This window comes from Mesoplodon bidens (assembly GCF_964165515.1).
Source record: "Mesoplodon bidens genome assembly, chromosome: 2".
Lineage (NCBI taxonomy): Eukaryota > Metazoa > Chordata > Mammalia > Artiodactyla > Ziphiidae > Mesoplodon > Mesoplodon bidens.
The window spans coordinates 41502026-41518467 of NC_138177.1; the positions used below are offsets into that span (position 1 = coordinate 41502026).

General features: G+C 42.0%; 1 protein-coding gene across 1 annotated transcript in view; it reads left to right on the forward strand.

The window, feature by feature from the left end:
• Positions 1 to 16442, forward strand: part of LOC308610185 (uncharacterized protein C1orf21) — a 233901-nt gene that overhangs the window by 102581 nt on the left and 114878 nt on the right. The window contains exon 3 of the mRNA XM_081223531.1: positions 15562 to 15656. Within this exon, the coding sequence (XP_081079657.1) occupies positions 15562 to 15656 (95 nt within the window). The remainder of the gene's footprint in view (positions 1 to 15561; positions 15657 to 16442) is intronic.

Sequence of the window (16442 nt, forward strand, 5' to 3'; positions counted from 1 at the left end):
GGTGGTGGTAGTGGTCAACAAATAACATCTTTATGGTCCCAAGTTGACCAAGTGTTGATTGCTTTATAATTTTTTTCTTCTAAAAATTTAGAGAGAATTATCCCCAATATCTTCTGTAGCTTCAAAGCATTACCATGAGTAGAAGGCAAGAAAGCTGGAAGTGTGGGTGTTAACTATCCCTGCTTCCATCTTGGCTGGCTGGTTATTAGTTTATCTTTCATGCAGCGACGCTTGAATTGGTACAGTGTAGTTGCTGGTCAGTGTGAGATTTGTGTTGCTGACTTTCTGTTGTAAAGTATTGTTAGAAGTAGTAGTGGGATATGTTAGTTCTATTTTTGAAAAGGGTAATAAAATGTATGATAAGACATAGTTTTAAACAAAATTTAGACAAAAGGGAACATTTAGTTTCCCAGGTTGATGACTTTTCCCAGGTTGATGACTCTAACCTGGTCACTTTCAGAGTGTGATTTTGTTGTTGACTTAACATAGCTATACTGTGTTGGTCCAGCCAGACTCTAAAAGAGCAAGAGAAAGTCACAACTTATAGAAAGTCAAATTCTAAAGGATAACAAAGGGATAATAGTCTCGTGGCTGTTATATTAAATATATGCATAAATAATATTCTACTAACATATAATTAATAATTCAGTTTTAAACAATGAATAAAGATGGTCTTTGGTTTATAAAGGTTGCATAATTAAAGTTTTTTTTGAAGTATAGTTGATTTACAATATTGTGTTAGTTTCATGTGTACAGCAAAGTGATTCAGTTATACCTATATATATTTTTCAGATTCTTTTCTATTATAGGTTATTACAATATATTAATTAAATTTTCCTAGATAAAAGGGCCATTGCTGGGAAAGGAAACTGGTGGAGAGAGGGACAAGTATATGCAGCTCACTTCCTTAAAAGTAATAGTCCATGCTTAAGTTATAATGTAAGTGGATATTTACATTTTCATTTAAAATATGTTTTCAGAAGCTATGTGCGTGGCTATTAAGACCTGAAGGTAAAAGATTAAGGGTGACGTGAAAAAGCATGGTGCTAAAATACCAATCTGTGAAATGATTTTTTTTCAGATTGTATAACAAAGCCAAACTGGTACAAATCTGTATTTGCATTATGTTGCATTTCCATTTTGAAAACCACATTCAAGGCAAGCTAAATTGCCTTTAAATTCCCTTCTAGCTACAGGCACCCATGCTTCACTGTGTAAATGTCACTGTTGATTTTGATCTATAACCAAAGGAGAAACGATCAAATTATATATGAAATAGGATTTTATTTTTAATGTTGCACCCAGCATTTTGGCCTTTATTGTGTCAGCTGTTCAACACAATATTTATTCATTAATCTTTTACTTCCCATTGCGTTCTTTCACTCCAGAAATGTCTCTTTATTTAAAAGTGTTTAGGTCTTGAGTTTTGACCATGCCTTTCCTCCTTTGTTCCTTGTCTTGTTTCTTCTAATGCAGTTGTTCAGTTGCCAAGCACTAAAATGAAAAGCAATATGCTTTTAGCTCAGATAAAACTCTGAAAATCACAGTTATTCATTCAAGAAATATTTATTGAGCAATTGCTAGAAACTGGCTTTTACTAGGGATGTAACAGGTAAAAAGGCAATGACTGCCCTCATTTTGTTCACATTCTAGGGAGTGACCCAGGCAGTAAACAGAAAGACATATAATACACTATCAGATGGGGATGAGCACAATGAGAAAAATAACAAAAGCAAGAGAGAGTGATGCAGTGGCTTTTTTTTTCTTCCCCCCCTGGGCTGTGTTGAGTTTTCATTGCTGCACGTGGGCTTTCTTCAGTTGCGGTGAGCAGGGGCTACTCTTCGTTGCGGTGTGCGGGCTTCTCATTGCGTGGCTTCTCTTGTTGCGGAGCACGGGCTTTAGGCACACAGGCTTCAGTAGTTGTGGCATGTGGGCTCAGTAGTTGTGGCTCACGGGCTGTAGAGCACAGGCTCAGTAGTTGTGGCGCATGGGCTTGGTTGTTCCGCGACATGTGGCATCTTCCTGGACCAGGGCTCGAACCCGTGTCCCCTGCATTGGCAGGCGGATTCTTAACCACTGTGCCACCAGGGAAGCCCCACGGTGGCTATTTTAGATTCATAGGTCAGAGAAGGTCTGCCTGAGCAGTTGACATTTTTGAGCAGAGACCTGAAGGAAGGAGCAGGCCAGGAGAACACCCAGGAACAGTGTTTTAGGCAGAGGAACACCAGGGCCAGATCCCCGAGAGGGGGCAGCTGGTGGTTCCCAGGAAAAGTCTGAGACCCTCAGGTGGGGAGAGTGGTGGGTGATGAACTCAGAGAGGCAGCCTGGGGTTAGACCAGGGGTCCCCACCCTCTGGGCAGCAGACCGGTACTGGGCTGCACAGCAGGAGGTGAGTGGCAGGCTAGCGAGCGAAGCTTCATCTGCCGCTCCCCCATCGCTGCGCTGGCATTACTGCCTGCACCATCCCCCCACCCTCCCCCACCTCCCCAGTCCGTGGAAAAATTGTCTTCCACGAAACCGGTCCCTGGTGCCAAAAAGGTTGGGGACCGCTGGGTTAGACTGTGTGTTGCCCCGAAGCTCAAATGTGGGCTCTGGATTCTATTCTAAATGTAATAGAAGCCAAGAGAGGGTTTTGGGAGTGGGGGAGTAATGCAGTCTGACTTTGGTTTTAATGTTAAGGCTTACTCTGGCTGCTATGTAGGGAGTAGACTGTCAGACCTGCCCAAGGCCACGTCTACCCATAGAGCTTCCTGAAGGAGACAAGTGAATCATTTCTAGGCCCTCCCCAGTTGAGGGGAGGTCAAAAGGATTTCAAGGCTTGAAACCCACACCTAAGAGTGGGTGACATGGCTTGATCCATGGGAAACAGGTGCCTCAAACGGTGATGTCAGTTGTTTCTGGAAACTGATATGGTGGTGGTGGAAAAGGGGTGAGCTTGCAATCCTTGCCCTTCTGGTCTGGCAGATACTTTGTACACCCAGACCTTGGGTGTACCTCTACCAGATCCTGCAGGAGCAGTGGGGAACCTTATCACCCACTGGCCTTGATCAGGTTAAAAGCCTCTTCACACCATGTAAAAGAAACTTTGGAACATGTCCAGGTCATGCATTATACTTTAAGATCTTTGAACTCTCGAGATTTTACCTAACTCAGGCCTTTGGGTGCAAGCAGTATCTTAGAAAGGTAGCTGAAAGAAAACGGTATAGAAGATGTGCTAAGGAACTGTGGCTGTTCTGTGTCTCTGTGTGAACTGTCCTCCCAAATTCTCCTTTGGCCTGTTTGTATAGAATGGTGTGGGCCTTTCATACTTTTCTATGTGTTGAAAATGTCTGATTTAAGTCATTGAAAGGGTTAGAAGTTATAGCAGTTATTTTATTTATTTATTTATTTATTTATTACTATTTCCAGCTTTGTTTACATGTAATTGACATAGAAGGTATAATTGAAGGTGTACAAAGTGACGATTTGATATACATATACATTGCAAAATGATTATCACAATAAGGTTAGTTAACACTTCCATCACGTCACATAATTATCTTTTGTGTGTGTGTTTATGTGTGTGTGTGTGCACGCAGTAAGAACATTTAAGATCATTTCGTTAGCAACTTTCAAGTATATAATGCAGTATTGTTGTCTATAGTCACCATGCTGTACATTACATCCCCAGAACTTACTCATCTTATAACTGGAAGTTTGTACTCTTTGACCAGCATCTTCTTATATTCCCTCACCCTCTAGTTGCTGACAACCACTATTCTACTCTCTGTTTCTATGAGTTCAACTTTTTTAGATTCCATATGTAAGTGATATACAGTATTTGTCTTTCTCTGACTTATTTTACTTATCACAATGCTCTCAAGATCCATCCATATTGTCACAAATGGCAGGATTCCTTCTTTCTCATGGCTGAATACTATTTCATTGGCTATATGTACCACATTTTCTTTATCCATTACTGCATCAATGGACATTTAGGTTGTTTCTATACCTTGGCTCTTGTTAATAATGCTGCAGTGAGCATGGGAGTGCAGATTTCTCTTCGAGATCCTGACACCATCTTTTTCGGATGTATACCCTGAAGCGGGATTGCTGGATCATATATATTGTAGTTCTCTTTTTAATTTTTTGAGGAACCTCCATACTGCTTTCCATAGTGACCGCATCAGTTTACAATCCCACCAACAGTGCAGGAGGGTCCCCTTTTCTCCAAATCCTTGCCAACACTTCTTATCTCTTGTCTTTTTGATGATAGCCATTCCAACAGGTGTGAAATGATTCAGCAGTTCTTTTTTGCTACTGTACATCCCTGTTGAGGAAGCAAAATGGACCCTGGAGAACGTTCACTATCGTAATCTACGTTTAAGTAGCTTACATATAGATGGTGGGTGAGGGTCACTGAGGAGGACCACTTACCCATCAGCTCTGTGTCCTCAGGCTCGCACTACAGAGCCTACCTCACAATTGCGATACTGCACACTTTGAATTGAACTGAACCACTCAAATGCCCTTATGAATCCTTCCCGAAAGATAAATAATAAGAACAGCTACCATCTCTTACAGACAGATTGAGCAGAATGTGTTACTAAAATAGTCTCGTTCAAACCGACCAGGTTGTGGAAGATGGTGTGTTCTTATTTCCTGTGCTGCCCACCATTGAAGTGTCCTCGAATATACTGTTCCCCCCACTCACCCAGACACGTTATTCGTAAAGAGCTATTCTTTGTCGCTGTCAGAACACACTTTAGTCTCTAAGGGGAATCTAACTTGGCGATTCATAGCAACTGGAAATGATCTTTTGTTTTATGTGAATGACTCTCTTGTGAGAAGAGGTACAGACTTGGCAGGAGAGAGAGAAAGAGCGCGAGAGCCCTCCTCGCCCCTCATAGACTCATGTGAACGAGCTCTCTCCTCGCCCTCTGGGACCTTTCTTCATGAGATCCGCAGTGAACGTCAGGTCATGACTATTTTTTATAAGTAGGGAAGCTGTACTCTTTTATCACAAACTGTACTTTAGCTGTGTTTTTCCATTTTAAAAATTCAGTGGCAGTGCTTGTAGCCTTGGGAATTACTTTAACTGAAAACAACTCTATCCAATTTCTTCCTATTCTTGCTAATGATTTTGCTGCCACTAAATTCTTTCTAATGGCTGTAGAACCCAGAATTAACTTCAGCTTCAGTCCAGAGGCATATTAAAAGAATCACCAAACATTCACTGACAAGCAATTTAAATTTTTACTGAATAAAGAATCCCAGAGGCATCTCATTCATAAACCTACTTCACCATGTACTGAAATCTATTCCCGTGACTCTCTAGCTCTCTGCCCCTCTGGTGACTTTTTGTCTGTCTGTCTGTGGACTGCCTCCCAAATCTCCCCTCTCTAATCTTCTGCAAAACTTTCCACTCCAGCCCACTTCTTCTCATTAGCTCTGCTCTTTCTGGTGTAAATCCAGGCTGCTGCAGTTTCCCGCTAACCTCCTCACCCCATCGCCAGACTGCATCACAAAAGAGCACAAGCACGTCTGGCCTGCTGGGGAGGTGCCTTGGGAGAGGGGGAGGGGACTGGGATGCTTAAGCATCTGGATTATTATCTGAGAATCTTTTCCTTAACAGAAATCCACGTAAGTCAGAACCCAGTTAAAGGAATTACATCAGATCAACATTAAAATGTCCTTCGTCCTTAACACAAACACACAGACACACACACACACACCATTGGCCAAATTGTTCCATGTTTCGGTTAACTCTATGGCAGCCACACTAAATGGGAAGAGTTTATGGAATGATCATAGAATTTCCTAATCCTGACCAGCCATCCTGCAAATTCATGACCCTTGATCTTGGGCAGCAGTGAAGGATTAACTGAGAATGAATCAGCAGAAATGTATTGCCAGTCCTAGAAAAGCAACTCTCATTTCAAGCCCTCTTGACAGTGGAATGGCAGTGGAGTTTTATCGACTTCATGTACAAAGGAAGGCATGTGAGCCCCTCTGTTAGTATCTGTTCGTAATTGCTATTAGTGCCTTATAGTTTACCCCTAAAAAGAAAATAACTGTTTGCATTTATCTTAGGTCTTATTTTATCATAACACATTTTTTAATGCCTGACCTGAAAAGGTTTATCTTTATCTTAAAGGTGACTTCCATTCGGGGAGAGGATCCATATTGTGATAACATTTTCTAATAGTTCTGTAATGGAAATCAGCAAACAGAGAGAATTTTTGTTTTTAGCAGAAATTAACTTTACTACACGTTTGTGGGAAAGTCGAATAAGAGCCTGGGATCTGAGTCAGACCGCCTGGTTCAAGGCCTGGCCCCAGTCCCACCACTTACTGGATGGTATAGCTAGCTGGATGAGTGAACGTTTCCTTAGGATGGAGACATTGACGGTTCTCTTTCTTAGAGTCCTGTGAGCATTATATGGGCTGTTGTATAACAGATTTTCTGAACTGGATCTGGGACATTTAAAGGGCTCTATAGGGGGCTTCCCTGGTGGCGCAGTGGTTGAGAGTCCGCCTGCCAATGCAAGGGACACGGGTGTGTGCCCCGGTCCGGGAAGATCCCACATGCAGCGGAGCGGCTGGGCCTGTGAGCCATGGCCGCTGAGGCTGCGCTTCCGTAGCCTGTCCTCCGCAACGGGAGAGGCCACAACAGTGAGAGGCCCACGTACTGCAAAAAAAAAAAAAAGGGCTCTATAAACGATAGCTCTCATCCTCCTCCTCTTCCTCCACCTCCAGTGAAGGAAGACATCCTAGATTTATTGCTTGGTCTTAATGCTAAGATCATATATCAAAATTGTAGTGTATAACAGAAGGCTTAAAAGGAAGTTATCTTTCAAAATACAAAGTTTTTGTAAAGACATTGCAGTATTTACTGTATACTGTAGAACAGCTTCCGTTTTCTTCCGTTAGATGCAGTGGTGGTCAAATCGCCACTGCAATGAAAAGTCTCACAACCCTTACTTTGATTGGTATATTAATTCCTAACGTAAGGAGCACAGGGATGATATCTTCCACTGGCAGAAGCTCCAGACGCCTGACCAGGGCGGCTCTGATAGTTTCCCCGATGTTACCCATGAATGTTAGTTGTCTTTATAACTTTTATTTATGTCACTGTGATTTGCAAATATGTCCAAATCCTTTCTGAATCCATTCATACTTTATGCCTGTACCATTTCTCAGAGTAATTATTTCCTGTGCTTTGCGGTTTAAAAAAAGAACTGGCTTAGTGGTTAGGAGCCTGGCCCTGGATCCCAACCAACCTGGGTTAGAACCAGCACTGCCACTTGACCAGCCAATCAAGGACTAATCTCTGCAACTGGAAAATGGGTTATAATGCCAGCCTCATAGGGCTGACATGAGGATTAAATCAAAGCAGGGGAGAGGACAGACAGCTGGGCAGGCTTTCTCTTGAACGGTCATCAAGGATAAGGGGAACCGCACCAAGAATAGTAGAGAGGACTTAGCTGGCCTCCAGCTTTTCTGTGGTTGGTGGAGAACCAGCATTCCAGAAGAGTCAGAGCAGGGCTCTTGAGAAGCTGGATAAATGGCTGTCAGAACCACCATGCATGCCCTCCCTCTCTGGGAGTGGCTCGCCACTCATTCACTTTCTTGGTTAGGAATTATTACTGTATGATACAAAAATTAAACCCCCTCTCCATAGGAAAGCCTTGGTTGCATATGCATTCCTAAAGGAGTCCAGGCTGGATTTGGATCTGGTTGCATGTCTTTTGTCGGAGCGTGTCAGAAGATGCATGTTCCGGGGCCCTTAATGGCTGGCTCATAGTTCCCTGGTCACTGAATGAGCCTCAAATGAATGGAGGAGATGTGCTATCTGGCCTCTGAAATGATGAAATGATTCAGGAATGAGGCCTGCAGGTCCAGTCTTAATTATTAAGGGTGTTGTAATGAGGGAAGCTTTACCACCCTCCCATCCTTGCAGCTGTGGACACACACCTCTCAGCTTGTCCTCTTCGAAGGCGTGGACAAGATCCTAAGAATGCTAAGAGGCCATAGCTCCCGTGCACAAGCATCGCAACGCACTCTGTTCACTCAGAGGAGTCTATCCCCTGTCTCCACGGCACACAGCTGGGAAGTCACCAAGCCAGGTCCAGAAGAGAAAGGCCCTTTGAAGCCGGTGCTCCGTCCCTTGTGATTCACTGCTGTCCCGCCAAAGGGGAAGCAGCTGGGATCAGGTTCAGTGGCAGCTTCTTTGCCCCTATCACACCCCATCCCAACCACTCCCTGTTCTGCATGCTGTGATATCTCCCCATCACCAGTTGAAGGCATACCTTACAACTTCCCGTCGGGGAAGCGGGAAACAGGTTCTGGCAGATGTTGTGTCTTAAGCTCCAGCCCCACCAGTGCCCCACCAGCTGACTCCAGGTAAAAACTCCACCCTCGTGAGACTCTTTGTGGCTGCTTTCTCTGGCTCTTGGCCAGTCTTCTCCGTGTGTTGTTCTTCCTCACCTTCCTCACCTGACTGGTCCACCTCCACTGCTCCATGTAAGTTCCACCTTTGCTACACCTTCTTTCAGAGAGAGGGAGAAAGCCTTGGATTACGATGGTTGGGGGTCTCTCCAGAGGAGATGGTTGAGGACAGGCCAGAGGACCAGCTTAGCCTGTAACGATGGCTTCAGTCTGGGCCCTGGTTAGGGAGACCGTATCCCCTCAGAATGGAGCCTGCCTCTGGTGGGATTCACATACCAGGTCTTCCTGCACTGGCCCTGGCAGCCTCTGCTCCCTACATCCCTCGAGGCCCCCTGGAATCTGCGTGTTGGCTGTACTAGACCACTTGCAGTTGTTCCTGTTGGCCATGCTCTCTCTGGTTGTTGAACTCACTGTCCCCTTGCCTAGACCTGTCCTTCCCACGCACACACTAGTGTTCCTCAGCGCTCCAGTGAGATAACGTCACCTCCTCCAAGACTCTCCCCATCCTTGCTTAGGGGGGTCCCTCCCTTCTGTTCTTATTACAGTCATCCCACACATGTGCTTCATGGCTGCAGACATTCTGCACTCTATTTGCTCATTTTCTTAAATCTTCCCCTACTAGCTGTGAGCTCCTTGAGAATAGGATCTGCTTCCTTTCCCTAGGCATAACCCCAGGACTGAGTACTACGTTCTCTGGCACGCAGTAGGTGCTCAATGGATATTGCTGAAATGAAGAAGGAAAGAAACACAGAAAAGACAGCAGGGGATAGCCTAGCACTTGCCTCAAAGACAGAAAGCAGCTAGTTCCTTCCACCACCTCATGTCTGAACGAAAATCAGAGGTGTTTTTGCCCAGACCTTTTGGGGCCAGAAATATGTCCATAAATTGGTATAGTTTACAGAGAGCTCATATCGCAGTCAATAGGAAAAATGCTACAACTCCAATTAGAGAAAAGGGGCAAAGGATATGAAGAGATGTAATGTATCACAAAGGGCACACATGAATGATCAGAACAGGGGGAAAGTATTCAGTATCACTGGTAAATTTTGAAACATCAAACTAAAATAAAAATTAGATACCATTTTCACCCTTCAATTCATTGCATATTTTTAAAAAGGATAATACCCCTTATTAGTGAGGGTGTGCTGAAATGAGTTTTACATGACTGAAGCAAGACTGTATCTTTTATCTATCTCTGATTTTCAAATATATCCAAGCATTAGGTTTCACTAGTGAATAAGGATACAGTAGACATATGAGACTTGCCCTCTTAGTGATATTAACAGTTTTCAATTATGAGATATCATAAAGGGGGTTATGTACAAATATGTACAATCTTCCTAATTCCCCTAGTGGAAACCCAGTGGCCAGGGTTTAACCTTCCACAAATATGAAGTCTGAAAACATAATTTCCCTGCTTGTTATTCTTTAACAGTTTATACTTTTAGACCATGAGCACTTCATGTATTAGACAATCCTATTTTGAAATTAGTTTTCCTTTATTAGGTTGATTTGAGACACACTCTGAAAAAAACTGAGAGCATTTTCTATTAAATGCACCAAAGCCTTATTTTAGAAATATTCAAAACATTTAGAACGAGCAGTTCATAATTACCCTAGAAATTGCTTAATGATAACTATTACATTGGAAAGGGCGAAATCACTTTCTGCAAGTGAGGATATAGTAATTATCGTGAAGGGACTGCCTGACTCAGAGAATTGATACTGGTCTATGAGGTCCTTCAGCTGAGTCTCTACTTTGTGCATAAGGTTTTCCAGAGTTAGTCTGTCTTGGTGGACTGTGGCTGAGTGGAATAGGGTCAGCCTACTTGTGCAGTCAGTCTAGCCTGAGGAACGTGCTCCAGGTAGCAGAAGGGTTCTCAGAGCATAAGCCTCCCCGCAAGACAGTGGTTTTCCCCGGGCACTGTCTCCCGGCCTCTTCCGTCTCCCCCCTCCACACCTCCTCCATTACTTATCACAGAGCCCAGCCCATGGTAGGTTCTCAGACTCTCCTGAACCTCAGCCATTCACTCTTGTGCCCTCAAGGAAGGCCGAGACTAGGAGCTGTGCCAATGGCAATAATTGAGTTAGGATATAAAGGAAGATAGAGGAACATTATTTTCTTGTAACCCTGGTTTCACTCAAATAATGATCACTTTTCTTTTTCCTGTCATAAAAGTTATTTATTGTTCTTTTAAAATTATGTTATATTTTAATTAAAGCACTATATGCATTTAGTTAAAAAATGCTAAAGGCTTATCCTGGGCGATAATATTCCCTTCTCACTTTATTTGTTAACATAGTTAAGTCAGAATTTTCAGTTAAATTAATTTTTGATGTTTACATTATGCTTTCTGTTTTTATACCTTGATGGATTTTGTGCATTAGAAATAATGTTCCCTGCAGAACCAGCACAGTTTTTCTAAAACAGCAGCCAACATTTATTGAGCATTTATTATGGGCTAGGCACTGTTTTAAGTGTATTCATATATTAATTCATGTGACTCTATGTGTGAGACTAGGTACTATAAATATTCCCATTTTACAAATGAAGAAACCAAGGCACAGAAAGCATGAGTAAGTTGCCCAAGGCCATATGCCTAGTCATTCAAGCTCTAGAGGCTAAGCTCTTAGCCACTGTGAATACTCACCTCTTGAAAAAAATCTCACCAAGTAAAGAAATAAAGATCCTAGGCAAGAATTTGAAGTCATACCAGGATTTGGGGACTTGAATTTAGTTAGCTTGGGGGACAGGATGTTCAGTGGGAGAAACCCAAGGGAAGTGAGTTTACACTAAAATGCAGAATAGTTCAGTCTTTTAATTGGTTTGTTTATTTTTATAAATACTTCTTCTACCTCTTGTTCCAAGCCCTCATATTTTCTTGAGCATATAATAATAATTAGTCTACCAGAGAATCTTCATGCAAAATTTGGATGATGAAGCAATCTGGAGCATTCAGTGAAGATGCCCAGATGTTGCATTGTTTTTTTAGTTGTTGTTTTTTTCTTTTCTTCTTTTTTTTTTTTTTTTTGTGGTACACAGGCCTCTCACTGTTGTGGCCTCTCCCATTGCGGAGCACAGGCTCCGGACCCGCAGGCTCAGCGGCCATGGCTCACGGGCCCAGCCACTCCACGGCATGTGGGATCTTCCTGGACCGGGGCACGAACCCGTGTCCCCTGCATCGGCAGGTGGACTCCCAACCACTGCGCCACCAGGGAAGCCCTGTTGCATTGTTTTGATATGAGGACATTAGCACAGAGTTTTTGAAATCGGAACAGTCCTGGGAAAGATTCATTCTGGTACATATGTCATTGATCAGAAGAAGACTTAAGTGTGAAAATATCAATAGATACGAATTTCACCATTCTAGGAAACAACTGTAAGATCCCTTCCTACCTCAAAGAGTAGCATTTCTGGAACTCTTGCCTGTCTTCCTCCTTCCCCATCTAATATGTACTTTTATGAGAATTGTTAACTTTTTAATAGTTATGGCATTATGAACTCACTCCAGCACTCATCTCCTTCTAATTCACTCATTCTGAAGTCAGTTCCGTTGATTATAAATGTAACCTTGAGGCAGATCTTGCATCTGCAAAGCTTGGGAGGACAGGATAGGGGCCAGTGAGTTGCTGACACTGGAAGAATTGACAGGATCCTGAAAGTGGGGTTGATTCCATAACATCTGAAGCAAGTCCAACCAACTGATCACCTTCTAGTTCTAAAAACCTAATTTTATATACATATATATGAGGCACTTTACGTCAAATGTGAGGCGCAGAGATTTGGTGGGAAACAGTGTGTCTTTAGCATGATAGAGCTGCCACAGAAACAGTGTAGCCCTCTCTGATGGAATCTGAGGAATAAAATGCTAAAAATATCACCACAGCAGTGCTTTTACCCCAGATCTATTTTGATTGTCACAGCCTGCAACTGTTTACCTAGAGAGAAAGGGGAGCAGGTTCGAAACGGGGTGTTAGCCTACAGCTCCTGACGTGCATTTTAAGAAGCCACCTGACAAGATCAACAGGAAGAAAAGAAAAATTGTGAACAGGTGTGAGGGAGCCAGAGGAAAACAGTCTGCTTGTGGCTCCTCTTAATTAAGTTGGCAGGTTGTTCTGTTGCTGGGCGGGGCTCTCTGGCTTGTAACAGTGGCTCTGCTACTTGCAGTTGCCTCCAGTGTGTGATCTGATGAAGGGGCTTAAGTCCCACACGGATTCCCCTGAGCCCTCACCAAAAAGAAAAATGGATTTCCGGAGTGGTTGTGTCACTGCCATAACCCGAAATGCTCCATTGGTCCACACAGAGTGCCGTTCCTGACGGCTGCATCACCATGGAAATGTGTGACACGTTGGTTGACGAGTTGTCTGTTTCCAGATGGGCATCTTCATCCCCAGCACCAGCCTTTGAGAGGCTTGACAGACCGTTTTTAAGTATATGCTTTATACAAATTGTGGTTTATCTAAGGGTCTTGCTGGCTTTTTTGTTTCATACCACGATGGATTCTGTGCAGTGTGTTATGTAAGTAATAATGATAGGTCTGGCTTTGCAGTCGTGGCTGTTTGTTTTTCTTTTTTATCCAGTCATAGCGTGTTCCACAAAGACAGCATTGGCTAGCCAGGCATGTTTGTTAATGACACGCTAAAACCTATCCTCTTTCTAAATTGGTGATATTATAAAAAGTCTGTATGTGGAATAACACTGCTTTGAAAGACGTAGCCAGCAGCTTTTCTTCATTGAAGAAAAATATTAGAAAAATATTAATAGTTTGTCTGCTATTGATACTTTGAATTCAGCTGCGTTTCCTGGAGGGATAAAAAGAGAATGAAGATTGAATATCACTCAGCTGTTTAGAGAGCGTCTACTGTGGGCTGTGGCTTAGGGGTGGGAGAGGACAGCGGGCAAGGCAAGGGCGGGTCCCCTCTAGAAGAAACCTTTTGCTGTGCCGCAGGCAAAGGGGCATCTTTTGGGAGGCTCTTTCAGAAGGTTCTGCTTAGGTCCTAAAATGTTGTGCTTTCCCCATGTCATCATGTGAGGTTTGTGTCCTCTAGACAAAATCCTAGAGTCCACTGGAATTGTGTTTAAAACAAATATGTGTGTATGTGTGTAATTTATATTTAAATAATTAGAGACTCACTGTAAGTAATTAAGATCACAATTTAGTTCAGTTAAATGTTAGTAATTATCCCAGTGAACCATCATTTATAAATATTAATGTTCCAAACTGAAGTTAGGGAGACCCATCTTTAGCTATTATTTTTTTCCTTTATTTTTGTCTCTGTTTAATTGCATGGGACACATAATTAGACAGGGTCTTTTCTTTTTCGATTAACAAGTGCTTTTCCAACTTCTGAGTAAATAATCCTTAATTAAATGTGCCAAATTTATTAATTTACTCTTATTTTTTTCTCTCCTGAATACCAGATTGGAATGTGAAATTCTGTATTTTGTAATTGTGGATCAGAACCCATTGAGTAACTTGTTAATACATTTAGGACGTGGTATTCCTAAAGGACTCATTACTGTAACCTCATACCAGTCTTTCTAATTTCTTTAGAAAGAAGCAGAGTCAATAACTACCTTGAATTGTCAGATGGAAAAAACAATTGGCTCAGCTGTGACCATGGAGTCTTTATTCAGATATATGCAAATGTATTACTTTCATAAGGATGATAATTTTGAGAAACACTGGAACAGCATAATTACTTGAAGAAATATTACTGTAACAAACATCTTTGGGGGTAGCATGTTAAGGGATAGTATGAGGAAGCCTGAAACTATATAGGAAATGGTATTATAAATAGTAAGGCAAGAAATTATATAAGCATATAGTCATTGTAGCAAATTAACCACAGGCAATAAGAAAATATATTGCGACTCCCTAGTGATAGACATCTGTCTATTAGGTAGCCTTTTATAGACATTATTCCATGTCATATGCTAGGCAATCATCAGTTTGTTGGTTGATGAAATTTTCTAATTCCATAATGTCTGTGATTTTTCCTACACACTGGACTAAAGATGACTCAAAGTCACACCTGTTTTGACCTTAGTGTGCCCAAGTCATTTCCTATTGACAGAAATCTGGTGAAAATGTCATCATAGTCATCACCAAACCTCTACCCTGGAGAGGAACTTTAATTGCAAGTTTTCCCAAGTTTGTTCTATGACGTGTTTTGATATTGGAGTTTGTTGTACTCTCTCTCTGGCTGTTGCAAAGTCCAGGTCCAGTCCATGGCCCACTATACTCTCCGCCTTGAGTGATAGATATACCTACCAATTAGAGCCGTGTGATATTATGGCTGTTCATGTGTGTGACTTTACAGAGAGATTAAAGTCTGTATGTATCATATGAAATTGTTGCAGACTGTTCCACATTTATTTATTATTATTATTTTTTTTTTTTTTTGCGGTACGTGGGCCTCTCACTGTTGTGGCCTCCCCCATTGCGGGGCACAGGCTCCGGACGCGCAGGCTCAGCGGCCATGGCTCACGGGCCCAGCCGCTCCGCGCGGCACGTGGGATCCTCCCGGACCGGGGCACGAACCCGTGTCCCCTTCATCAGCAGGCGGACTCTCACCGACTGCGCCACCAGGGAAGCCGTGTTCCACATTTAATATGGGGATCACCAACAGGAAAATTTCAATTTCCAATTGTGTATATCTATTTGTTGATCAGTTAAGCTCTTTAGTCTTACTTTGTGTTTCCAAAAGAAAGAAATTCAGGTGTGAACGTACTGCATAACGTTGCTGCCACAGGCATTTTGAACTAATATTCTCAAGGAGAAAAATCTCCCTAAACCATTATGTGATATGCCCTAATGCGTATAAATTCCGAATAGGCTTGAGATATGGAATAACCTGTTTCTGCTGCCACCATCTGCTCTCTGTGAAAGGACCAGGCAGTGCCACTTCCATTAGCTGCCTTCGTGGTGCTGAGCTTTGCCAAGTAGACAGAGGAGAGTGCCTCATAAAAAGAGGCTGGTTAAGCTTCTTCCAGATTGTTTCAAATGAACCACATAGAAAGGCTGCAGGGAAAGGGCTCTAACAAATTATGCTGTTGGGCTTTTCTTACTGACACTTTTCTCCCATTGTGAAAAAAGTTATAAAATGTCTTTTCTTTTTTGGCACTCAGATGAGTATAGGATCAAACCAGTGGAAGAGGTCAAATACATGAAAAATGGGGCAGAAGAGGAGCAAAAAATAGCAGCCAGGAACCAAGAAAACTTGGTAAGCATTGAATTTCTCGTATAACAATGAATTTTGGTGACAGCATTATAATAAAATCTTCACTGCATGTTTAAACTGCAGCTTACACACTGGCATGAGATTTCTTGAAAATGCCATTGCTATTTATAGCTTGCCTGGAAGCTGTACCAGTACTCCTGTATCCTGTTTGTTTTTGAACAAGCCCTTCTTTAATCTTCATAGAGAATGTTTCAGGGGAAATGTAGCAAAATTATTAGTATTTCAAAATGGTTAAATTTAAAGGAAAAAGCATAAAGTAGGAATGAGTTTTATGGGGGGGGCATTACCTTTTTTCTTTTTCTCTGCATCCTTTAACTCGTGTCCAGATCACAGTGAATGGCTAAGTTTCATTATTCTCCATATGTAGTGTTGTTAAGGAAGTTGCCTTTCAAAGGAAAATAAGGTACTTTGAAGGTAGGTCTTTATCAAATTTGTGCTTCACATTCACACTGTTAAGGTATTGTGGGTTTTGAGTTAACGTGAGAATTCTTATGATCTGAAACAGATTGTTAGGAACCTCTTTCTCTAATACAAATCAATATACATGTTCCACCTTAATATTCCATCTCTTAAACAGTAAATTATCATATTAGCTGATTTCTTAAGAGATTACAGGTTGTTAAGAATATGCATTTATTCAGTTATGTTGGAGTAGAATTGTTTTTCTCTTTTATTTTGGGGTTAATTGCTTGCTATTTTTTTCATGTTTGAGTCAATGTATTTTTAAGAAGTTTGCAATGTCATAAAATATTTTCACTTGACTTAAAC